This window comes from Lissotriton vulgaris, unplaced genomic scaffold (genome assembly GCF_964263255.1).
Source record: "Lissotriton vulgaris unplaced genomic scaffold, aLisVul1.2 SCAFFOLD_2865, whole genome shotgun sequence".
NCBI classification, from domain to species: Eukaryota; Metazoa; Chordata; class Amphibia; order Caudata; family Salamandridae; genus Lissotriton; species Lissotriton vulgaris.
Window position 1 is genome coordinate 247,259 of NW_028242182.1, and position 26,298 is coordinate 273,556.

The following is a 26,298-nucleotide window of genomic DNA, read 5'->3' on the forward strand; positions in this document are numbered from 1 at the left end:
TTGGTGCCTTGTATAAAGGCATTGATAGTGGGATGCAAGAGTGCTTTGGTGTCTTGTGTAAAGGCAGTGATAGTGGGATGCAAGAGTGCTTTGGTGTCTTGTATAAAGGCATTGATAGTGGGATGCAAGAGTGCTTTGGTGTCTTGTGTAAGGTCATTGATAGTGGGATGCAAGAGTGCTTTGGTGCCTTGTATAAAGGCATTGATAGTGGGATGCAAGAGTGCTTTGGTGTCTTGTATAAAGGCATTGATAGTGGGATGCAAGAGTGCTTTGGTGCCTTGTGTAAGGTCATTGATAGTGGGATGCAAGAGTGCTTTTGTGCCTTGTGTAAGGTCATTGATAGTGGGATGCAAGAGTGCTTTGGTGCCTTGTGTAAGGTCATTGATAGTGGGATGCAAGAGTGCTTTGGTGTCTTGTATAAAGGCATTGATAGTGGGATGCAAGAGTGCTTTTGTGCCTTGTGTAAGGTCATTGATAGTGGGATGCAAGAGTGCTTTGGTGTCTTGTATAAAGGCATTGATAGTGGGATGCAAGTGTGCTTTGGTGTCTTGTATAAAGGCATTGATAGTGGGATGCAAGAGTGCTTTGGTGTCTTGTATAAAGGCATTGATAGTGGATGCAAGAGTGCTTTGGTGTATTGTGTAAAGGCATTGATAGCGGGATGCAAGAGTGCTTTTGTGCCTTGTGTAAGGTCATTGATAGTGGGATGCAAGAGTGCTTTGGTGCCTTGTGTAAGGTCATTGATAGTGGGATGCAAGAGTGCTTTGGTGCCTTGTATAAAGGCATTGATAGTGGATGCAAGAGTGCTTTGGTGCCTTATGTAAGGTCATTGATAGTGGGATGCAAGAGTGCTTTGGTGTCTTGTATAAAGGCATTAATAGTGGGATGCAAGAGTGCTTTGGTGTCTTGTATAAAGGCATTGATAGTGGGATGCAAGAGTGCTTTGGTGCCTTGTATAAAGGCATTGATAGTGGGATGCAAGAGTGCTTTGGTGTCTTGTATAAAGGCATTGATAGTGGGATGCAAGAGTGCTTTGGTGCCTTGTGTAAAGGCATTGATAGTGGGATGCAAGAGTGCTTTGGTGTCGTGTGTAAAGGCATTGATAGTGGGATGCAAGAGTGCTTTGGTGCCTTGTGTAAAGGCATTGATAATGGGATGCAAGAGTGCTTTGGTGCCTTGTATAAAGGCATTGATAGTGGATGCAAGAGTGCTTTGGTGTCTTGTGTAAATGCATTGATAGTGGGATGCAAGAGCGCTTTGGTGTCTTGTATAAAGGCATTGATAGTGGGATGCAAGAGTGCTTTGGTGTCTTGTATAAAGGCATTGATAGTGGGATGCAAGAGCGCTTTGGTGTCTTGTATAAAGGCATTGATAGTGGGATGCAAGAGCGCTTTGGTGCCTTGTATAAAGGCATTGATAGTGGGATGCAAGAGTGCTTTGGTGTCTTGTATAAAGGCATTGATAGTGGGATGCAAGAGTGCTTTGGTGCCTTGTGTAAAGGCATTGATAATGGGATGCAAGAGTGCTTTGGTGCCTTGTATAAAGGCATTGATAGTGGATGCAAGAGTGCTTTGGTGTCTTGTGTAAATGCATTGATAGTGGGATGCAAGAGCGCTTTGGTGTCTTGTATAAAGGCATTGATAGTGGGATGCAAGAGTGCTTTGGTGTCTTGTATAAAGGCATTGATAGTGGGATGCAAGAGCGCTTTGGTGCCTTGTGTAAAGGCATTGATAGTGGGATGCAAGAGTGCTTTGTTGTCTTGTATAAAGGCATTAATAGTGGGATGCAAGAGTGCTTTGGTGCCTTGTGTAAAGGCATTGATAGTGGGATGCAAGAGTGCTTTGGTGTCTTGTGTAAATGCATTGATAGTGGGATGCAAGAGTGCTTTGGTGTCTTGTATAAAGGCATTGATATTGGGATGCAAGAGTGCTTTGGTGTCTTGTATAAAGGCATTGATAGTGGGATGCAAGAGTGCTTTCGTGCCTTGTATAAAGGCATTGATAGTGGGATGCAAGAGTGCTTTGGTGTCTTGTGTAAATGCATTGATAGTGGGATGCAAGAGTGCTTTGGTGTCTTGTATAAAGGCATTGATAGTGGGATGCAAGAGTGCTTTGGTGTCTTGTATAAAGGCATTGATAGTGGGATGCAAGAGTGCTTTGGTGCCTTGTGTAAAGGCATTGATAGTGGGATGCAAGAGTGCTTTGTTGTCTTGTATAAAGGCATTAATAGTGGGATGCAAGAGTGCTTTGGTGCCTTGTGTAAAGGCATTGATAGTGGGATGCAAGAGTGCTTTGGTGTCTTGTGTAAATGCATTGATAGTGGGATGCAAGAGTGCTTTGGTGTCTTGTATAAAGGCATTGATATTGGGATGCAAGAGTGCTTTGGTGTCTTGTATAAAGGCATTGATAGTGGGATGCAAGAGTGCTTTCGTGCCTTGTATAAAGGCATTGATAGTGGGATGCAAGAGTGCTTTGGTGTCTTGTGTAAATGCATTGATAGTGGGATGCAAGAGTGCTTTGGTGTCTTGTATAAAGGCATTGATAGTGGATGCAAGAGTGCTTTGGTGCCTTGTGTAAGGTCATTGATGAACAAGTTACTTACCTTCGGTAACGATATATCTGTAAGAAACATTAGTTAGTGTTAGATTCCTTACCTTAGAATATCCCCAGGCGTCAGTCTGGATCCGGAAACTTTTGCGTAGCAGTACCCCTGCGCGTCGGTAGGCGTCGTCTGCAGGCGTCCCCTGCGGCTCCGCGTCCGTCGTCGGCGTCGTGCGCCGTGATGACGTCGCTGGAGTATATAGACGCCGCCTCCGCGCGCTGACGTCAGTTCTTTGCACACAGCATTTCCGCGCCAGGAGACGCAGAGCCATGAGAGAACCAACACTGGTGCCATGTAAAACTAGGGCCCTGAAAGGGATGTCCTTAACCCTAGGTATCAGTTCGCAGAACGGGGAGAATGGGTGGGATCGGTAAGGAATCTAACACTAACTAATGTTTCTTACAGATATATCGTTACCGAAGGTAAGTAACTTGTTCATCTGAAAGAAACACGTTAGTGTTAGATTCCTTACCTTAGAATACATACCCCAGCAATACCAACCCCGGTGGTGGGTCTGCGAACCAATACAAACTACACCAGAAAGTCCTGGAGGACAGAACGGCCAAAGAAGCCATCCCTCCGGACTTGACTGTCCAGGCAGTAGTGCCTCGCAAAGGTGTGCAGCGAGGCCCACGTAGCCGCTTGGCAAATGTCCTGCAAGGGGACTCCCCGGCCCAGGGCAGTGGTAGCCGCCGTGGCCCGAGTGGAATGGGCCCTCAGCCCAACAGGAGGCTCCTTCCGAGCCAAAGAGTAGCACGCTTTGATGCAGAGGACGACCCATCGAGAGATGGTTCGTTTACAGACCGCCCGTCCCTTCTTCGCACCCACGTAGCCAACAAACAGTTGGTCATCCACCCGGAACTGGCGTGTGCGATCCATGTAAAATGAAAGTGCACGTTTTGGGTCCAGACGATGGAGCCGCTCTTCATCCTTTGAAGGATGCGGAGGCGGGAAGAAGGAAGGGAGGGTGATGGACTGCCCGATGTGAAAGGCCGAAACAACCTTGGGCAGGAAAGAAGGCCTAGTCCTCAGAACCACCTTGTCAGGATGAATAGACAGGAAAGGAGGTTGGACAGAAAGAGCCTGGAGCTCACTCACTCTCCTGGCAGAGGTGATGGCAACCAGGAAAGCCGTCTTTAAAGTCAGGAGACGGAGAGGGCAAGAATGAAGGGGCTCAAAGGGAGCACACATCAGAAAAGTTAGAACCAGGTTCAAATCCCACTGAGGCATCACAAACGGAACAGGTGGAAACATGTGAGTGATGCCTTTCAAGAATCGAGTTACAATCGGGGATTTGAACAAAGAAGGCTGATCAGGAAGCCTTAAAATGGCTGAAAGGGCAGAAAGGTAGCCTTTGATAGTGCCCAGAGCAGAGCCCTGCTGGGCAAGAGAAAGAAGAAACAGAAGAACCTCCGAAAGAGGGGCAGAAAGAGGATCCACAGCCTTTGCTGTGCACCATGCCACAAATCTGTTCCACCGACAGGCGTATACCGACTTAGTGGAGGGACGCCTGGCTGCCAGAATAACATCACAGACTTCAGGAGGCAAGTCAAATGGCCTCAACTGCCGCCGCTCAATCTCCAAGCATGGAGGTGGAGACTGGACAGGTTCGGGTGGAGGACCGTCCCCTGCTGCTGCGACAGAAGGTCCTCCTGAAGGGGCAGGCGGATCGGGGGACCGACTGACATGCTGAGTAGCTCGGGATACCAGTATCTTCGAGCCCAGTCCGGAGCCACAAGGATAACTTGGGCCCGGTCGCGCCTGATCTTCTTCAGCACTCTGGGCAGAAGTGGTATAGGCGGAAAGGCGTATAACAGACCGCAACTCCACTCGCGCCGAAAGGCGTCGCCGTGCGAGTGCCGTCTTGGAAACTCCAACGCGCAGAACTGATGACATTGCGCGTTCTCTTCGGTGGCGAATAGATCTAACCAAGGCTCTCCCCATTGCAGAAAGATGCCTTGCGCCACGTCCGAGTTCAGACGCCATTCGTGATCCATCGAGCACCGACGGCTGAGTTCGTCCGCCCTGGCGTTCAGAGAACCTGCCAGGTGTTGAACCGTCAGAGTCACGCCCTGACGTTCCAGCCATTGCCAGAGGCGCAGAGCCTCCTGGCAAAGGGTCCACGACCCCACACCGCCCTGTTTGTTGCAGTACCACATGGCGGTGGTGTTGTCGGTGAACACTTGCACTACACTCCCGTTGACAAAGGGGAGGAATGCCTTCAGTGCCAGACGAATCGCCCGCAGCTCCAACAGATTGATATGGAGCCGGGACTCCGCTGGAGACCAGATGCCTCTGATCTCTGCCTCTCCCAAGTGGCCACCCCAGCCCTGGAGGGACTCGTCCGTCACGACAACGTGCCCCGGTTGGGGAAGGGAGAGGGACTTGCCCCTGACCCAATCGCGGTCCGTAAGCCACCACTGCAGTTGTCTCGCAGTGCCCTCCGAGATCAAGACGTGGTCGGACAAGTTGCCCTGATGCTGGGCCCACTGAAACTTCAGGTCCCACTGCAGAGCCCGCATCCGCCACCGAGCGTGATGCACCAGAAGGATGCAGGAAGCCATCAGTCCCAGCAGCCGCAGCGTCAACCTGACCGAAACCCGGGATAGCGGCTGAAAGATGGGAATCAAAGCCTGAATATCCCGAACCCGCCGTTCCGGAGGATAAACCCGAAACTGCGCCGAGTCCAGAACCGCTCCGATGAAAAGGAGCTTTTGAGAGGGACACAGGTGTGATTTCGGCACATTGATGGAGAACCCCAGGTCGTGCAAGAGGTCTGCCGTCATCTGAAGGTGGTGGACGACTGTCTGGGGCGAGCCCGCCTTCAACAACCAGTCGTCTAGGTAGGGGAAGACTGAAACCCCCAACCTGCGCAGATGGGCTGCGACCACCGCCATCACCTTTGTGAACACCCGTGGGGCGCTGGTAAGGCCGAAGGGAAGCACGATAAACTGAAAATGCTCCTGGCCTACCGTGAACCGCAGGTAACGCCGGTGGGCCGGCAGGACGGGGATGTGAAAATAGGCGTCCTGCAAGTCCAACGCTACCATCCAGTCTTGTGGGTCTAGAGCAGCCAAGACCTGAGCTAACGTCAACATCTTGAACTTCTCCTTCCGGAGGAAGCCGTTGACGTTCCTTAGATCCAAGATAGGACGTAGGCCCCCCTTGTCCTTCTTGGGCACCAGAAAGTAGTGGGAATAACAACCACGCCCTACTTCTGGCCCAGGAACGCGCTCGATGGCCCCCTTGGCCAAGAGGGCCGTAATTTCCTCCTGCAGAAGTGTCAAGTGGTCCCCCGACACACGGTGGTTCTGCGGTGGCATGGCTGGAGGAGAGGTCTCGAAGGGGAGGGAGTAGCCCCTTCGGACGATTTGCAGCACCCACCTGTCCGAAGTGATCGTGCGCCAGTGAGCGTGGTGATGGCGAACCCTGCCACCCACTGGCGTCACATGGGGCCGAAAGCACGGACTAGGAGGATTTTGGGGTAGATGCTGCGGGGGAAGGTGTGGACTGACCCCGCCGTTGTCCCCGACCGCCGCCACGGCGGTTTCCACGGCCGCCACCGCGTTGAAAGGATTGTTGCGGCGCGTGGCTGGCAGCACGTGTGGGGGCGCCCCTTCCTTGGCCTCGAAAGGGACGAAACGAACCCGTTTGCTGATGCTGGGTCGAGAGACCCAAGGACTTGGCCGTGACCCTGGAGTCCTTGAAGCGTTCCAGCGCGTGGTCCGCCTTGTCACCGAAGAGGTGACAGCCATCGAACGGCATGTCCATCAAGGTATTTTGGACGTCTGCCGAAAAATTGGCGGATCTCAGCCAGGCGTGGCGACGAATCGCCACTGTCGTTGACATAGCTCTGCCCAGCGAGTCGGTCGTATCAAGACCACACCGTATCGAATATTTTGCTGCATCTCGGCCCTCAGCCACAGCCTGACCGAGTTTTGCCCGCACCTCCATGGGGCATTCTGGCAGCAGTTCCGCAACCGTATCCCACACAGAGTGGGTGTAGCGGCCCAAGAGGCAAGCGGTGTTGCAAGACCGCAGGCCCAAACTAATGGACGAGAAGACCTTCTTGCCAAATTGGTCATACCTCTTGGATTCCCGGTCGGGCGGGGCCGACGGGAATGCGGACTGGGAGGTCGAGGCCTGGATCACCAGACTCTCAGGAGTGGGGTGGGTAGACAGGAACTTGGGGTCGTCCGGACAAGGACGGTGGCGCCTGGCCACGTTCCGATCAACAGGCGGACCTGAAGCGGGCCTGGACCAAGTGCCCAACAGAACGTCTGACAAGGCTTCATTAAATGGCAGCAGTGGCTCCTGTGGGCATGACTGCGGTTTGAAGACCTCGGTGAGGATGTTAGGCCTCACGGCCGCGACGGGGAGCTCAAGGTGTAAGGCCTTGGCAGCCCTCATCAGCACCACAGAATATGCAGCTCCCTCCACCGATGCCACGGAAGGAGGAGAGATCAAACCAGGGTTAGGAGAGTCGTCCAGACCACTGGCATCCCCCAAGTCACCTGTCCAGTCCGGATCATACTGGCACTCGCGTGACAGAGGGTCCTCGGACCCCTCCCAACCTTCACCGAACTCTTCATCTTCTCCGTATTCGGAGTCAACGATGTAGACCGGCTCCTCGGGGTTCATGGGCCCCATCGGCGCCGGGACCGGCGTCGAGCGACGCCCGTCCGGCGCCGCGGAAGGTAAGGGGACGGCGCCGCCCGGAGCCGGCGCCGGAACCCCGCCGCCGGCCGGAGCCGGCACCGGAGAACCGGCGCCGCGCGGGGGCGGCGTCGGGGGTAACCCCGATGGCAACGGCGCCGGGGAGGCCGGAAGACCAGCCGGCGCCGATCCCGAAGGCCCTTGCGGCGCCGGGGTCGGAGCCGTCGGCGGCGCCGGGGCCGGAGCACCCGACGGCGCCGAGGCAGGGACACCCGAACCGCCAGGGCCCCCAGACGGTAGCACTGGGCCCGAAGGCACCGTAGGCCCCGTCGGAGAACCGAGCGCCCTCATGGCCATGAGGAACGCCTCGATCTCCTCAGGCGTCGCACCGTGCCCAGGGACCGGAGGGTATGAGGCAGGCCGCGCCGGCGACTCTCGCGGAGCCGCGGGGTTGGGGTCACCCGAGCGTCGGGGGGAGTCGGGGGTACGATGACGACGCCCCGACTTCTTGTGCTTCCTACCTGACGAGCCTGACGAGTGGTGTCGACTTCCGGAACGCTCGGCGCGGCTCCGCGATCGCTCCCTCGAACGCTCTCTCAACCTCCGGCCGGACCGGGCCCGCTCCCGGTCCCGACGTGGGGCCGACACCCGGAGCTCCAGTAGCTTGCGGGACCGCTCCCGCCTAGCCTTGTTGGTAAGGGCCCGGCAGTCGACGCAGGAGTCCACGTCGTGGTCGGGGCCCAGACACCGGAGACAGAGGCGGTGATGGTCTGTGACCGACATCGTGCGCTCACAGTCATCACAGTGCTTGAACCCAGGCATCCTATCAGGCACAAAGTGAGAAATAACTTCGAAAAAACTTGGTCAAAGACCGGAGTACTGCTCTTCAGATCTGCGTCCACTGGCGCGGAAAAAAGAAGAACTGACGTCAGTGCGCGGAGGCGGCGTCTATATACTCCCGCGACGTCATCACGGCGCACGACGCCGACGACGGACGCAGAGCCGCAGGGGACGCCTGCAGACGACGCCTACCGACGCGCAGGGGTACTGCTACGCAAACGTTTCCGGATCCAGACTGACGCCTGGGGATATTCTAAGGTAAGGAATCTAACACTAACGTGTTTCTTTCAGATAGTGGGATGCAAGAGTGCTTTGGTGTCTTGTATAAAGGCATTGATAGTGGGATGCAAGAGTGCTTTGGTGCCTTGTGTAAAGGCATTGATAGTGGGATGCAAGAGTGCTTTGGTGCCTTGTGTAAGGTCATTGACAGTGGGATGCAAGAGTGCTTTGGTGCCTTGTGTAAGGTCATTGATAGTGGATGCAAGAGTGCTTTGGTGCCTGGTATAAAGGCATTGATAGTGGGATGCAAGAGTGCTTTGGTGCCTTGTATAAAGGCATTGATAGTGGGATGCAAGAGTGCTTTGGTGCCTTGTATAAAGGCATTGATAGTGGGATGCAAGAGTGCTTTGTTGTCTTGTATAAAGGCATTGATAGTGGGATGCAAGAGTGCTTTGGTGTCTTGTGTAAATGCATTGATAGTGGGATGCAAGAGTGCTTTGGTGTCTTGTATAAAGGCATTGATATTGGGATGCAAGAGTGCTTTGGTGTCTTGTATAAAGGCATTGATAGTGGGATGCAAGAGTGCTTTTGTGCCTTGTATAAAGGCATTGATAGTGGGATGCAAGAGTGCTTTGGTGTCTTGTGTAAATGCATTGATAGTGGGATGCAAGAGTGCTTTGGTGTCTTGTATAAAGGCATTGATAGTGGGATGCAAGAGTGCTTTGGTGTCTTGTATAAAGGCATTGATAGTGGGATGCAATAGTGCTTTGGTGTCTTGTATAAAGGCATTGATATTGGATGCAAGAGTGCTTTGGTGTCTTGTGTAAATGCATTGATAGTGGGATGCAAGAGTGCTTTGGTGTCTTGTATAAAGGCATTGATATTGGGATGCAAGAGTGCTTTGGTGTCTTGTATAAAGGCATTGATAGTGGGATGCAAGAGTGCTTTTGTGCCTTGTATAAAGGCATTGATAGTGGGATGCAAGAGTGCTTTGGTGTCTTGTGTAAATGCATTGATAGTGGGATGCAAGAGTGCTTTGGTGTCTTGTATAAAGGCATTGATAGTGGGATGCAAGAGTGCTTTGGTGTCTTGTATAAAGGCATTGATAGTGGGATGCAATAGTGCTTTGGTGTCTTGTATAAAGGCATTGATATTGGATGCAAGAGTGCTTTGGTGTCTTGTGTAAATGCATTGATAGTGGGATGCAAGAGTGCTTTGGTGCCTTGTGTAAAGGCAGTGATAGTGGGATGCAAGAGTGCTTTGGTGTCTTGTATAAAGGCATTGATAGTGGGATGCAAGAGTGCTTTGGTGCCTTGTGTAAGGTCATTGATAGTGGGATGCAAGAGTGCTTTGGTGTCTTGTATAAAGGCATTGATAGTGGGATGCAAGAGTGCTTTGGTGTCTTGTATAAAGGCATTGATATTGGGATGCAAGAGTGCTTTGGTGTCTTGTATAAAGGCATTGATATTGGGATGCAAGAGTGCTTTGGTGTCTTGTATAAAGGCATTGATATTGGGATGCAAGAGTGCTTTGGTGTCTTGTATAAAGGCATTGATAGTGGGATGCAAGAGTGCTTTGGTGCCTTGTGTAAAGGCATTGATAGTGGGATGCAAGTGTGCTTTGGTGCCTTGTGTAAAGGCATTGATAGTGGATGCAAGAGTGCTTTGGTGTCTTGTATAAAGGCATTGATAGTGGGATGCAATAGTGCTTTGGTGTCTTGTGTAAAGGCATTGATAGTGGTATGCAAGAGTGCTTTGGTGTCTTGTGTAAAGGCATTGATAGTGGGATGCAAGAGTGCTTTGGTGCCTTGTGTAAGGTCATTGATAGTGGGATGCAAGAGTGCTTTGGTGCCTTGTGTAAGGTCATTGATAGTGGGATGCAAGAGTGCTTTGGTGTCTTGTATAAAGGCATTAATAGTGGGATGCAAGAGTGCTTTGGTGCCTTGTATAAAGGCATTGATAGTGGGATGCAAGAGTGCTTTGGTGTCTTGTGTAAAGGCATTGATAGTGGGATGCAAGAGTGCTTTGGTGCCTTGTGTAAGGTCATTGATAGTGGGATGCAAGAGTGCTTTGGTGCCTTGTCTAAAGGCATTGATAGTGGGATGCAAGAGTGCTTTGGTGTCTTGTATAAAGGCATTGATAGTGGGATGCAAGAGTGCTTTGGTGCCTTGTGTAAGGTCATTGATAGTGGGATGCAAGAGTGCTTTGGTGCCTTGTCTAAAGGCATTGATAGTGGGATGCAAGAGTGCTTTGGTGCCTTGGATAAAGGCATTGATAGTGGGATGCAAGAGTGCTTTGGTGCCTTGTGTAAGGTCATTGATTGCGGGATGCAAGAGTGCTTTGGTTCCTTGTATAAAGGCATTGATAGTGGGATGCAAGAGTGCTTTGGTGCCTTGTGTAAGGTCATTGATAGTGGGATGCAAGAGTGCTTTGGTGCCTTGTATAAAGGCATTGATAGTGGGATGCAAGAGTGCTTTGGTGCCTTGTGTAAGGTCATTGATTGCGGGATGCAAGAGTGCTTTGGTGTCTGGTGTAAAGGCATTGATAGTGGGATGCAAGAGTGCTTTGGTGTCTTGTGTAAAGGCATTGATAGTGGGATGCAAGAGTGCTTTGGTGCCTTGTATAAAGGCATTGATAGTGGGATGCAAGAGTGCTTTGGTGCCTTGTGTAAGGTCATTGATAGTGGGATGCAAGAGTGCTTTGGTGTCTTGTGTAAGGTCATTGATTGCGGGATGCAAGAGCGATTATGTGTCTTGTAACAAAGGGTCAGTGTTGGGAGGTAAATGGACCCTGCCCAAGCATTTCTGCAAAGTTCTTAGGATCACATAGAAACGATGCTGTCTTTCATCATGAACATATTTCTTAAGTTGCCTTCCCTTTCACACAATAACCTTTTACACACATTTGCGTGTGTGACAATGTTGGATTTGTTTCTTTGAAACCTCTTCGCTTACAGCGTCCACTTTGCTTAAGATTATCACGACTCCTTGAACACCAAGGCCCGACACACATTGTGCAAATGTTCTATTTTTCATTCATGGGTGACATAGCTATCTGTAGACCATAACAACGCTGTCTTGCACAGGACTCGCAAGGATGCTTTACATTATAAATAAACATCCGTTTCCTAGTGTTGTAAGAAGAGCGATATGCCATCATTGGCGAGGTCTCTACATGCTGATGCTTCGGCCCAGCAGCCTGCTGATATCTCTGTAAGGGATGTCCTGCTCGTGACCACGATGGAGACCCCCATTCTTTCCCTTTAGGTAACAAGGGTTGGATCATCCAGTACGTGGACTCTTGGCAGAACACACACACGCCCTTGACACTTAGGTTAGGGGAAGCATAGTCGGAGTACGCCAGATTTCTATATTGCTTTATTTGCTTGTATGTATAAATTGTTTTAACACGATGGTGGAACTTTTCATTCTGCTTACTGTCCTAATACTGCTAATAACTTTCATTTGCTTCTGTGTATTGATCATTGCAGCACATATACTCTACACAAGAATCACGTTGGTTCAATAAACATTGAAAACATCCCACTGTGTACGAGTGACTGGGCAAAAGGGTTCTTAATCTGTGCTTGGTCATGGTAGAGCCTCAATGCCACCCATGTGTTATGCAGCATCTGAACAGCTCTTATGAGCTGACAAAACCAGATCATAGAGGGAATGTTATTTTCCAAAATCAGCTTCCAACGCCACACGATGTCACTCAATACCAATTTAGGTATCTAGGTGACACAAGATTATCCCAGCAAAGACCTTCCCAATAGTACCTAGATGTATGGTTTGCCTGTCTTGGCCATGGAGCTGACCACTGTTTTCAGACTGAAACAATGGAAGTCCCAGGTCCACCAATGAAAGTACGTCTGAGAGGCAGGAAATGTCCTAAACAGAAACAGAAACCCACCAGCTGGAAGGAAACTTTATGTCCTTAATAGAAATCCATTCCGAGCAGGGCATTTCACCTTTAAGAAAGATGATACAATTCTTGATTTGTAACTGGTCCTTTAAAGAGCCACCACAAGCCTGCCTTGTAATGTTCTATTTAGAGGGAACAACAGGCTCTTACCTTACTCCAACCATGACTTTGTCATATAGAGTCCACTCTACGGTAGGAACTGCACGTTTGTGGATGGCTTAACTGTTGGGATGGTGCCAGACTGATTCCAAGCACTCCCTCAGGATGTGTTTTCCTTTAGGCCAGCTAGTTCACAGTGCCACCACAAGCCCCACTAAACCTAGACGAGTAGCCATGCTAATGATGCCTGCCCATCACAAGTTCTTCCAGGTACCTGTTTTGATTCCCTCCCTACCTGTCTGCGCTCTTGTCTGTCCAGACTTGTCAACACGTTTGGCCCCAACATTTTGAATTCTGCCAATGGTATCTCTGAGAGGTGGTTGTTCGAGAGCTGGTGGTTCCACTCTTAAACTGTTCTATTTTTGAACCATGGTTTCACATTTTAGCTGTATGAATACGGAAAGTGATCAGTCTTTATTTTCATAACTTAAGTGTAGAACTTCGGGAGCTGCATTAGACTGGATGAAACATTTTGCCTTGACTTTACCAACTGTAGGTTGCACCAGCTAACATAAGAAGTCCATAAAGAAGTAAATATACAAATGTCTGTCCAATGTTGAGAAAAATCCGAGTTCTTTATTCTTCTTTACAATATTGACAATTGTACACCAAACAGCCAACACGTTTCGTTCTATACGAAGAACTTCATCAGGGCTGTAAAACAATATTTAAAACACATATGTAATACAATATAATGAAATGCATATTTTTATACATATAATTCATTGTATACAAACAATTAATAGCATAGCCTCCTGTTTTTTAGGCTATGCTAACAATTGTTTGTATACAATGAATTATTTGTCTAAAAATATGCATTTCATTAGCCTCTTAGCAGCTATGGAACGTCCAGCTCCAGTGCTGAACGTTCCATTGCGCAGGTGAGGTTCGAACGTCCAACGGCCGACGGCAGCACTCCTGAGGTAGTGGTGCCGTCGGCTGTTGGAATAGGCGCAACACCTAAGAGGTTATATTGTATTACATATGTGTTTTTAATTTTAAATTTGTTTTATTGGTTTCAAAAACAATGACAGACAATGCATCGCAGCAGAAAGGCATCATGTAAAGGAAGCATCGGGTACAGACATATAAGGCTTCTCCACAAATCGAGTTGCAAGCAAGGTACATGAGCCAGGTGTGCCAAAATTGGGAAACAAAAGTTAAGCCACCCGTAAGGGGTATAGTTTGTCCCATCAGGAGGTCATGGAGGATCTTCAGGGATTTCTGTGAGGCGCAGTAAGCGGAGATACCTGGGACACGTGATCTCATTGAATTCGGTGGAGAGGAGGGACAGCAATGGCAGCCACACTTTCCGAAGTCTGCGAACTGTGTGAGTGTAGCTTGAATGCGCTCCATGCCTAGCGTAAATCAGAGTTTATGCATCCATCCTTTGTGGGTGGGCTTGGTGGAGGATCCCCAGAGTGACAGAATGTGTTGTGTTGCTGCCTGCATCGCAATTCCCATCTGGCGCCCTCGGATTGATTTCAAGGGGAAGGTGAGCGCGTTGGGAAGGCCTAAGATAGCATAGGCAGGGAAGCGTGGGATCTCGCTATCGAAAGTCTTATCTATATCATTTAAGACTGCAGTCCAGTTTTTTTGACCTCCCGACAGACCCAGAGGAGATGAGTCATGGTGCCCTGTTACCCGCAGCCTCTCCAGGAGAGCGCACTACGAGCTGGGTTCCCCTTGTTGAGCCTAACAGGAGAAAGGTGCCAGTAAAGGGCTAGCTTCACCGCCGCCTCTCTGCCCGCTGTGTTACGTGTAGTGTGAGAGGCCCTAAAGTATATGGAGCTTCATTCCTGCGCTGACAATGTTCTCCCCAATTCCGTCTCCCAGCGTCGCTGTCCCGCCACTCGACCCAAGGCGGTTGGGGGTGTGAGCATCTCGTAGAGGTCCTATATAAGATGTTTGTCGGTTTCTCTCGTCACCAGCCACCGCTCAAAATTTGTCATATGCCTGGTCACCAGGGGAGCATAATCCGGGTGCGTGAGCCAGTGCCTGATTTAAAAGTACTGAAACAAGTGGGGAGAGACAACATCATACCCCTTTGACAGTTCGGAGAGAGGGAGAAACCCTGCGGGTCGAAGAGATGGCCCGCCGATCTGCAGCTCGTGCCTCGCCATTGCAAAAAGGCGCGGGGGTCAGTGCCCGGTGGGAATGCGGGGTGGTCCAGGAGGGGGGTGAGCGGGGAGGGAAAAGTTGTCAATTTTCTCTTAATTGCAACCACATCCCACACGCGTAAGATAGTGCGAGTGATAGGATATTTCTGGAGGTATTTCGGTCGGTCTTGGCGGCGGAGGAACGGGACTTTCCAAAGGGACGTCTGGGCCATCGCCCTGTCTTGAAATAGCCATCTCTTTTCAGATTCCGGCCTATACCACTCCACCAGATAACGGAGTTGGGAGGCTTGGAAGTACTGCTGGAGATTGGGGATCCCGAGGCCGCCCTCATCGACACCGCGATATGCCAGTTGTTTGTGTAGGCGCGGGCGCTTTCCCCGCCAGATAAAATGGTGAAAGGCAGTCTGGAGATGTGCGATAGCCCCAGCTGGAGGAGTTACCGGAATGGTCTGTAAGATATACAAAATCCAGGGCAGTGCGAACATTTTCACTGCCGCGACACGGCCCAGCAAAGAGAGCGGTTGTTTAGACCACTTCACGAGGTGAGCTCGAATTCGGGAGGAGAGGGTATCGTAATTGAGGGAAACCGTCGATTCCGTGGAGGAGGTGAGCATGATGCCCAAATAAGGGAGTTGTGTTGTCGTCTGCAGACCTCCGCCATATGATGGCGCATCGCCTAGAGCTCGGGCGTTCCTGCCCAGGGGCAATATCAGCGACTTCCCCCTGTTAATTTTAAAGCCAGATATGGCGCCAAAGGTGTCAATCTCCTCCCAATAAGCAGGGATAGAGTGTTCCGGGTTATCGAGGGCGGCAATATTATAGTCAGCGTATAGGCCGATCGTGTGTGGCTCCCCGCCAAAAGTGATGCTGTGAATATTGGGGTTATCGCGAATTTTTTGCACCAGCGGCTCGACGTAAAGGGCAAATGAAAGGGGTGAGAGTGGGCACCCTTGCCTTGTGCCTCTTTGTATTTCGAAGGGGCTAGAACGGTAGCCGCTCAAGCGGACCCGTGCAGAGGGGAGATGGTAACAACTCGCAATCCAGGATTGGAAGCGATTCCCCGAGCCGAAAGCTGGCTAGTACCCGCTGTAAAAAGTTCCAATCGACGCGTTCAAACGCTTTTTCTGGGTCGCTTGCGACAAGAGCCGAGTCCGATTGCTGGAACTGGGCCTTGTCGACCAAATGTAGGATCCGTTTGGTGTTATCGCTACATTGGCGGCTCGGGACAAAGCCTGATTGGTCGGGTTCCAGAATCTCGGGCAGACACGGCCCGAGGCGCGTGCCAATATTCCAGTGAAAAGCTTCAGGTCTAAATTGAGAAGAGAAATGGGGCGAAATGCCGAGCAGTGTGTTGGATCTTTGCCGGGCTTAGGCAACACCACAATTTTGGCCGTCAGCATATCGGGGGGGATGGAACCCTGGCCGGTGAAGGAATTAAAGAGCCGGTCAGGATAGGAGCAAGTAGTGAGCTGAAGATCTTATACAAACCGGCCGAAAAGCCTTCAGGCCCCGGAGATTTAAGAGGGCGGAGGCGAGAGATAGCTGCCAATACCTCCTCCAGGCAGATGGAGGCCTCCAGGGTATCCACCGTTCCCGGGGAGAGTGCGGTAATCTCTGCTGTCTCCAAATAGCTGTCAATATCCCCGCTCGGGGCGTTATCAGCGTGGTATAGTGAGGCATAAAAGTCTCTGAATGTTTCCGCGATCTTTGTCTCCCCCTCAACCGCCACACCATTGTCGTCTCGAAGGCCGGAAATCTTCAAGTGTTGTGACTTGGCTTTCAGCGCGCTGGCCAGAAGTCGTCCTGTTTTATTCCCCCGATATAGTACGAGTGGCGCAGTCGGCGAGCCGCGAATTCAGCCCTGTCGGTATCTAGGCTGGCTAATTGGGCCCTGGCGGCCTTCAATTGTTTCCACACCCGTGGAGCCCCGGTCCGACTGTGAACTCTCTCGAGTTCAGAGGCCTGGTCAGAGAGGTCCTCTCGCTCCGCTTTACGAGCCTTAGCCTCTGCTGCCGCTATGGCAATGAGATCGCCACGGACCACCGATTTCAGCGCTCCCCACAGAGCCGTGATTGGCGTCTCCGGTGTGTCGTTAATGGTTAAGTAATCTGTGATACATGAACGGATTTGTTTAGTTACCTCCGGGAGTTTTAACAGAGTCTTGCGTAGTCTCCACGCCCCCGGGGGGCGACTGGGGCTAGGAAGCTCGAGCAATATCTCAACGGCATCCTGATCGGAGAGGGCGGCAGGGACAATGCTGACGTCAGCGAGGGAAGTGGCCAGGTCGGAGGATCCTAGGAAGTAGTCGAGCCTGGCATAAGTGCGGTGCACATGGGAGTTGAAAGTGAATTGGGACGCAGTAGGGTGCTTAGTCCTCCACAAATCCACCCAGCCCGCTCCTGTAACCAAGCCTTACCTGCACTGGAAAGGGCGCCCGTGTCCCATATCTGTGCCCGGACCTATCCATATGAGTGTCCAACACTAGGTTGAGATCCCCCCCCAAGGAGCAAGAGGGGGTCGGGTGACTGAAGCGCCTCTGAAATGGCGCCCTTCATAAAGGGCTCTTGACCTGTGTTAGGGGCGTAAAAGGAACCAATGGTGAGGTGTTGATCGCCAATGTAAAAGGTGTAGGCCAGGAGTCTGCCCTTAATTTCCCCCACTTTATCCCTATCCGCCCTCTGAAGCGCCTAGAAATCAGAACGGCCGCCCCCGCCTTCTTCGATCGGAGTGAGGAGAAAAACTGCTGTGGAAAAGCTCGGGAGCGCATCCTATGCCAATCTTTCGTAAGCAAATGGCTCTCCTGAAGTAGACAAATCCCCGCCCCTGAGTTTTCTAGATATGAGATCACTGCCCTCCGCTTGATGGGATTGTTCAAGCCCTTCACGTTTAGGGTCAACACTTTCAAGGCAGAATTAGCCATTACAAATCAGGTAAAGGAGAGGTGTTGTATGAGGATGACAGCGCTGCGCTCTGAAACGAGGGTAAAGGGCGACAAGCTCAGAATGTGGAATTCTCTGTGACACACCGGTTTCCCTCCCTCCCCTTCCACCCCTCCCTGCCCACCCCCCCAAAAACTCCCGTCCCTCCCTCCATCCCCAACCCCAACAAACCCCCAGTCCCAATGACCAGTCCCCGGCTTCCATCCACCCGGATCCAACTTCCCAACTTTGTGGATACAATGTCCCAGTCCTGTCAGTCCAACACAGGTCTGTGGTAACAATACCTATTGGGGTGATGTCCAATGGCGGCCTTCGTGGCCCCCGCCTGTCCCCTCCGCTTAGTATGCAACAATACTGTGATACTCCCCCCTCCCTCCCCCGTCAGAGAAGTCAATCAGAGGATGATGTCTCTTTGGCCACTTCTAGTATGGCCGTAGCTCCTCCTGTGAGATGAGCTTCAGGCTTGGAGCGTAGATCCGAGGATCGTCTTCGGCCCACCGTTTACCAGCCTCCCCGGGAGGACCCCTGGAAGGGCCCCATTGGCGATGCGTCGTCTACCATTTCAATGCCCAGTAGTGTGTGCAGGTGTCCTTGAGGGAACACAGCTGTTGTAGGGCCCCATTCCATTTGAAGATCAGACAGAACGGGTGTTCCCAGGAGTAGGGGACCTCTTGTTGATGCAGAAAGTTCATAGCCACCCTGAATGTCTTCCTCTTTTGGAGAGTGATAGCAGAAAGGTCCTGATACAGGGCGATGGGGTGGCCGCAGTACTGAAGGGGTTGGTTCCGTCGAGCTTCTCGGAGAATCCTTTCTTTGAGCGGGAAATCAGGGAGGAACGCTAAAATATCCGGTGGCAGGGCAGATGAGCGCCTGGGGAGCCCCACTCTGTGTGCCCTGTCTATCGGAGGGTTCTCCCAGTATCTCACGGAAAAGATCTTGTAAATAGCCAGTGATGCCCGTCCCTTCTTCTTTTTATGGGGCCCCTCGGACATTTATGTTATTACGGCGGGCCCGATTTTCTAAGTCCTCCGCGTGGGCCTGGAAGTCCACCTATTGATCTTTGAGCCGTAGGACCTCCTGCTGGAGTTGCTCGACCTCTTCGCTTCTCGTTTGATCGGCTTCCTCAATGGCCGCCACGTGCTCTCCCAGGCCCTCCACATCTCTCCTAAGCTCCCTAACCTCTCCGGCCACCTCTTGCTTCAGGGCTTTGAAGTCGTCTCTGAGGGAGTTAAACAAGGACTCCAGGAAAGATTTAGTGATTGCCAAATTATTGTCAGCAGGCGCCGGTCGTGACATGGGGACCTCGGGGGAGGGTGGCCCTTTGTCGTGTTTGGCGTTGCCTTTTGCAAGCATCTCTGGAAGCGTGCGTTCCCCTTTCTTCCTGAGACCCGCCATACTGTCCGCTGCGCTTCCGTCAGACCGGTGGCCATGCTCGTCGGGGCCCCTAGGGCAGAATTTTGCGTGTGTGTGTTGTCCAACGCAGTTGTCCCCGATATCGTGGTAGGTGGCAGCGCCGACCAAGGGCAAGGTCTCCGTCCTCCTGATATCAGTGGCCGGTGATGGGTGGTCCCGGCGTGAAGCAGCCGGTACGGAGATCTGGCTTCCCAGGCAAGAGGGTGTTGGTAGTCAGGCAAGGTTCTATTGTGGTTATAACCCTAGGGCCCTACCACGAGGAGTCTGTGAGGGGCTGTTTGCGTTCCCTGAGGCAAACGGTCACTGCGTCATGGGCAGGTCCCTCGCTATGGTGCGCAGGGCCCCCTAGTTCCACCTTTTTGGTCGCCTGGCGGAGGTTTGTGAGGACCCCTCCACTCTCAGCTCCCTGCCTCCCCTCTCAATTGCCCTGTCTACAGGCGCGTTCCTCGCCGCCTTCGCTTTGCAGTTTGTGGGCCTAGCTGGGCCCTTCGCCGGTGGCTCGATTGCTTCCCCCGAGCTCTCCGCTCCCACCAGCCCCGAGCTGTCCTCCTCACCTTGTGTGGGCTTGAGCCCGTTGCCTCCTCGGGTCTCCCAGGAGCCGCCAGGGGTCCCACGTACTGCCAACTCGATGAAGGTCTTCGCCGCGGCTCCCGTAGAGGCCCGGAGCCGGGGCCTCGAGTGCTGCTCCTCCCGGCGATCTCTGCCTCCCACAACCGGGGGTGACGCGTCAGCGGGTGCTCTCTCTTTCGCCGCTGTCGCGGGTCCCCAGCCTCAAGCAGGTGGGCCGGGAGCACGGCCGGCGATGTGCGGTGGGTGGGCTCGGTCGGCAGCAGGGAGCCCGGCCGGCCGCTGTTAATCGGCGGAGTCAGCGGCCATTACGATTGCCCTCGTCAGCGAGTGTCCTACCGCTTGGAGGAAGCCATGAGATCGCGCTGGTCAGGACCTGGGCTCAGGGGAGCAGTTGTAGGGTGTCCCCGCAAGGCTGACAGATTGTGTGGTGCTGGGGGGGGGGGGGGGATTAAACCGCAATATAAAGTGCGGCAATGGAGATCGGGACGGGAGGCCACAGAAATCTCCGTCCGTTCAAGCTGCCATCTTGGCCACGCCCTACATATGTGTTTTTAAATATTGTTTTACAGCCCTGATGAAGTTCTTCGTATAGAATGAAACGTGTTGGCTGTTTGGTGTACAATTGTCAATATTGTAAAGAAGAATAAAGAACTCTGATTTTTCTCAACATTGGGCGGACATTCGTATATTTACTTCTTTATGGACTTCTTATGTTAGGTGGTGCAACCTACAGTTGGTAAAGTGTATTTGGGTTGTTCTAACCGCCCCAGAGGAACGGCAGGGGCAGGTGAGTTGCACACATTGTGAGCATAAGGCTCAGTTTTCAGTTCAAACTATTGAGGAGATTGTATAAGGAGTGAGGTGCATCACAAAACCAAGGGAGTTTTTATATAGGTTGGCCGTTCTCTTGTTACTTTGAACATTTTGCCTTGATTTTCTCGTTTTAAAATGTTTCTGTTCTTTTTTTCATCCCCTTTGCAGACACTGGACCGCAGAACATCAACATTTAGAATGTGGAGAGCGCAGGCTTCAGAAAGGGATGGAAAAGTCCCAAATTCACATGAAGGTCTAAGAGCAACACTTGCAGCCTTTCCAAGTCATAACTTCTCTGCTGCAAGACCACGACCTGAAGATCTCCACAGGCCTGGAGGCGCCAACAACCTAGGTTCCCAGATCTGTGGATGGACCGCCCAGGAAGAGTTTGGAAAGCTACCAATGACAGACACTCTGCTTTTTGGGTCCTGCCAAGAAAGCATCCTCATAAATGCTTTGGAGAAGGATGTGAACAACTACAGCACAACTGTAAGCAGGACTCGCCCCCCCCCTAACATGACCTCCGATGCGCACAGTGGTCCTAATCCAGAGTCCCATGTGGGGCACCCTTCCACTCTGGTAGTGTTGGCCATGCTAGAGCGGCTGGAAGCCAAACTCGATAACTTGCACAATTCAGTGGGAGAGGTCCCTTCTCGAGTTGCACATCTTATGGAAAAGATCTGGGCAGAAAAGGGTCGAGATTTCCTAGAAGGCGGTGCAGTGTCTTTGGAGGCAGTGAGTCCAGCAGGCGTCGGAGATTGTAGCTTCCCCAGGTCCCTTCCAACTGCTCGTCCAGGGAGCCCAGGGGTGCCTAGTCCAAGTCTACAAGTCTTTCCTGATAGTCATGACCCAATGCGGGTCCCCGGCTTACCACCAGTGTTTTCAAGTGAGCCGGAGTTAGATGAACCCTTGAAGCAAGAGCCATTGTCTGTTGATAGTTGGGACCCACAAGACAGCCATTTAATAAAGCCACCATCTTCAGGGTTGCATGACTCGCAGAAGAAACAACATATAGGGCCCATGCTTCAGACTTGGCTGGACCAGCAGAAGGAACTATACCTACAACCAGGACTGCTGGGGGGGCAAGACCTCGGCATGCATCTAGTTCTTCCAGCTGGACAGGGACTGCAGCGGGACCCATGCAAGGAACCAGGGCATGAACCACAGCAGCACCTCAGCTTGCAACGAGTGCTTCCAGCTGGACAGGGACTGCAGCGGGACCCATGCAAGGAACCAGGGCATGAACCACAGCAGCACCTCAGCTTGCAACGAGTGCTTCCATCTGGACAGGGACTACAGCGGGACCCATGCAAGGAACCAAGGCATGAACCACAGCAGCACCACAAGTTGCATCTAGTGCTTCCAGCTGGACAGGGACTGCAGCGGGACCCATGCAAGGAACCAAGGCATGAACCACAGCAGCACCACAGCTTCCGACGAGTGCTTCCAGATGGACAGGGACTGCAGCAGGACCCATGCAAGGAACCAGGGCATGAACCACAGCAGCACCACAGCTTAGAAGTAATGCTTCCAGATGGGAAGGAACCAGGTGAACACCTAAAGCCAGAACCATTGCCCGTTGGTGGGCGTGGCTCAGAGTGGAACCAGCGCATGCAGCCGGTGCGTCCTGATGTACATGAGGCAGACGTGGATTACAAGGTAGTGTCACCATGTACTGATGCCCACAGTACATCCGCACCCACATCATGCCTCGGACGGGACACTCTCCGTGCAGGTGGGACGACTCTCATAGGCTCATTGGCGAGAAGAACTCTGGAATCGGTTCTAATACCAGCTATGCCAGGTATTTCACAGTCTGTGTTTACGCAGAAGGGTACATGGCTGTGTGGTGGTGGTTTGTTGGTTAATGTGCACATTTCAAGATCTGTAGGTGTAAGGCATGGGCTGCGGGTGCTGGGACGGGCAATGCGCACCCTACAAGAACCTCTGCGTACAAGACGGAGCCTGTGGGATGTGGTGTGTGGGACAATATGTCCAGCGCAAGGGCCCTGGAAACTAAGAAGGATCTGTGGTTGTGGAGTGATTTCGGGCATTGTGCAATGTACAAGAGGGTCTGAAACCAGAAAATGTCTCGGTTCTCGGTTTGAGGAGAGTTGAATATCAGGCGTGGTCTGCCCTCTCCTAACATCCTGCAGACCATGCCTGATATCCAACTCTCCTCATACTCTGCACATTGCCCTGGACACCCCAATGCACCGACAGTCCCATAGGGCCTTGTACTCTGCACGATGCAGTCACCTATACTGCTGCTAAGGGCGAGAGTGTTCTATACTATCTCATGGACCCATACTGTCTGCTTGGGGCGAGAGAGTTCAGTACTGTTTCATGGAGTCGCCTTTACTGCCTGCTAGGGGCGAGAGCGTTCTCTACTGTGTCATGGATCCATACCCGTACTGTCTGCTAGGGGCGAGCGTTCTATACTGTCTCATGGAGTCACCTATACTATCTGCTAGGGGTGAGAGCGTTATGAACTGTTTCATGGAGTCCCCTATATTGTCTGCTAGGGGCAAGAGCATTTTATACTGTCTCATTGAGTCACCTATATTATCTGCTAGGGGCAAGAGCGTTCTGTACTGTCTCATGGAGTCACCTATACTGTCTGCTAGGGGCAAGAGCGTTCTGTACTGTCTCATGGAGTAACCTATACTGTCTGCCAGGGGAGAGAGAGTTCTATACAGTCTCTTCCCTGGGCAGTCCAGCATAGCACATGCTGAGGTAGTCCAACTTAGCACCTTCCATGAGGCAGTCCTGCATAGCACACGGCGAGGCAGTCCAACACAGCACACACTGAGGCAGCCCAGCATAGCAAGCATTAGTTCTGGCGGTACCGTTGCAGGAGACGTCCCTTTCATAGTTTGTCATACACCGCTGCCCTCTGGAACCAGTCCCTGCCACGGGGCATCAGAGATATAGTGTGAGTGCGCAAGTGACTTTGTTAACCAGTGCAATATGACAATGTGACCTACTGATCGATTCTGGAGCTGCGAATAAGGTCTACGTGCTTACACTTGACACTGAGAACCCCCTTCATTTGGTTTGGGAGGGTTTAGTGACCGCAGACCAGCCCTGGTGTCGTTGTGTAGATTAGAAAGGAGCCGTGCAGGGGTGTGGCAGCGACATTAAAAGGCCATTAGCATTAGTGAAAAAACTTACTTTACACTCTTCTGTTTGGCACAAAACCTAGTTAGTGGCCAAGTCACAAAGGTACAATTACTTGTGTAGATTTACTCCTGCACCCAGTTGCACTTGTTTGAGGTTCACCATTCCTGAGTGCACATTTACATCTACTTGTTCACTTACATGTCTGCACCCCCTCAAATTAAGAGGTTAAAGCTTTCTTCAAAACGAATAACAAGGGTAATGGTACTAATAGTAACTTTTCACACTTAGGTGGGGGTCTTTGCCAATGTGGTGGAAATCTCCCTATAGGAAAGTGCAAGGAAAATTATTAAAATGTGTTGTTCTTTAAAAAATAATGAGCAGTATGTATTGTTATTCACCTAGAACGAATAAAAAGAAATGTTCTAGCAGAACAACTCATCAGATTAAATGTTTATTTAATAACTAATTTAAATATATTAGTTTAATTTATAAATAACGATTTAATAATTGTATTGAAAAAAATCCTACCCTCACTGACATTTTTAGTTTTAAATAATACTTACTAAATTTAATTAGAAGCCATGTGGTTAGTTTAGTTGATTTATTTAGTTAATGTTTTTATTTTTTAAATAAGGTTTGTTTTTAACTTTTATGATAATATTAATGCTGTGCTCCTTTGAAACAGACTCTATGGCCGCCTCCTGTGTGTCTTCATTAAAAGAGACAGAAGATCTGAGGCCTGTGGATGATGGCACCGAGAGGAAACATGGCAGTGACTGTCCCTCAGGTGAGTGACACGTGGCGGAAGTCTCAGTGCACAAACACACAAGTGGTCTCACATGACACACACCAAGGAAGCTTACCACCTGCTCTCCCCTGGCGTGGCTCTCCGAGGGTCCTGTATGGGTGTCAGGGGTGCCCTAATGTGGCCAGAGTGTTAAGTTGTATTGCTTCTAACCCGCAGGCCCTGCCCTTTAAAAACGCCCTCCCTGTGGTTCTTCCAGACTGAACACAATACGGTCTGTGGTGGGTGGGACTTCTCCCTGTAACTGTTCTTTACTGGACAGCATGTCTGGACTCACAGAGGAGGTCTGTGTTTCATAAGTCCTGCCTACCGGCCACACCACATTACTGTGGACCCCCATATATAGGCAAGCATTTGCAATGCAATAGGTCTCGCATTCATGAAAGTTTGATCTATTGCCGTTGCAAGTGATAATGTCTGTTACATTTTTTTTGTTTGTCAAAAAATATCCCAGCAGTAGCATAAGGAATAAAAGAAAATCCACAAAGCAAGGAAAGGGTGCAGTACCACAGGCTGCTACGAGGTATCCCTGTGGCATTGTAAAGGGACCTCTATTGATCACATAAGGTACTGCATCCTTACTGCAATTATAAAGAGAAACCTTGCAGCTGAGCTCAAGTTTCTATTTGTTTTTATTGGACGTGAGATTTTTGTTGCCTTGCGTTTTAAAAATGCACTATTGCACTCCATAAAAGAATTCTTTTTAAACTCTTACTCACCGTCTTCAAATCCATGAAAGGCACAGGGCCCCATTACCTTGCAAATCGCTTCACTTGTTACAACCCCACACGATGTTTGAGATCCTCTGGGACAAATCTCATAATGATCCCCAGGTTCAAATACAAAACTAGGGGTGGGAAAACCTTTACCGTTCTGGCAGCAAGGGCATGGAACAACTTACCCGTCAACCTTAGACTAATTGAAAAGGAGAGTATTTTCAGAAAACTCCTCAAGACATGGGTGTATCAACAACCTGACACCTCTGTACTGGCAGCCATTTAGATCCAGATCCTCACCATGTATCATCAATCACCTATCTACTTCATGCATGCACAGCGCCAAGATGCTCCTTCCGGAGCGAATGTTCGCGCTTTATAAAAACTCATAAATATAAAAAAAATACATCATTTCCAATAATAACAAATGGAAACGTTTGCTCAGTTGCAATCTTTCTCTTTATAATTGCATTAAGGGTGCAGTACCCTATATGGATTTACAGGGACACCTAGTAGCAGCCTGTGGTACTGCACACTTTCCTTGTTTTGTGGATTTTCTTTTATTACTTAAGCTACTGCTGGAAACCGATACCGAAGCAGGTGGACAGTGCGCAAAACAGACAACAAAGGGTGGGCGTGCAGGGATCGGGAAGCACAAGGACAATGGAAGGTAAGTGGCCATTGGGAAGCGCATGTGCAATGAGCTAGAGTGGGTGTTGATGTGAAGTTAAAGGACAAAGGAATGATAGGGGCGCACACATACAACAGAGGGGGTGGCATGCTAGAACGGCAAGATGGGGGGTGGGAATTAAGGAAGCAAGAAGGGCATCTGAAGGAGAGTGAGGGGGGAAATACAAAGGCAAGAAAGAGGATGAGGAACTCGAAGTGCATGAGGGAGACAGCTGGAAAACACATGCGCTCTCCTGGAATGCTCAACCAAAAAGATAAAAAGTAGAAGCCTGAAAAGGGAGCAGAGATGCAAGTAATCAGTCTGTGCTCCAGGAGAGGAACAAACATCAGAAGCGGAAGGAAAGCCACAAGAGCTGACTAATAAGAGTCAAGCAAATGTGGGTAACAGTAAAGACAAGCAATGGTAAGCAATGGGCGGGCCTGAAGGCCACTGTCAGTTTAAAATATGGAGGCGGGAAAAATAATAGATCTAACTCAATGTGCTCTATATTTGTTGCGTTCATACGAAAAACACTGGAACAAACGGGCATGCCTCTACTTTTAAAATGTGAATGGTGAAACTAAACTTTGGTCAAAATGAATTTTTATTGTTTCCTATTATAAACGTAGCTTAAATAGTGCAAACTCAGTTTGCTTCAGTTTTTCGAATATAGCTGTTCCAAAGATCAGGTTTGTTTTTGAGATTCAAAATCTGTTTATTATAATATC

General features: G+C 50.8%; 1 protein-coding gene across 2 annotated transcripts in view; it reads left to right on the top strand.

Annotated features, from left to right (window-relative positions):
* Nucleotides 1–26,298, top strand: part of LOC147669023 (uncharacterized) — an 85,840-nt gene that overhangs the window by 36,180 nt on the left and 23,362 nt on the right. For both annotated transcript variants that reach the window (XM_086948277.1, XM_086948278.1), the window contains exons 2-3: nucleotides 20,425–22,060; nucleotides 24,065–24,166. In XM_086948277.1, the coding sequence (XP_086804403.1) occupies nucleotides 20,455–22,060; nucleotides 24,065–24,166 (1,708 nt within the window). In that variant the 5' untranslated portion in view covers nucleotides 20,425–20,454. The remainder of the gene's footprint in view (nucleotides 1–20,424; nucleotides 22,061–24,064; nucleotides 24,167–26,298) is intronic.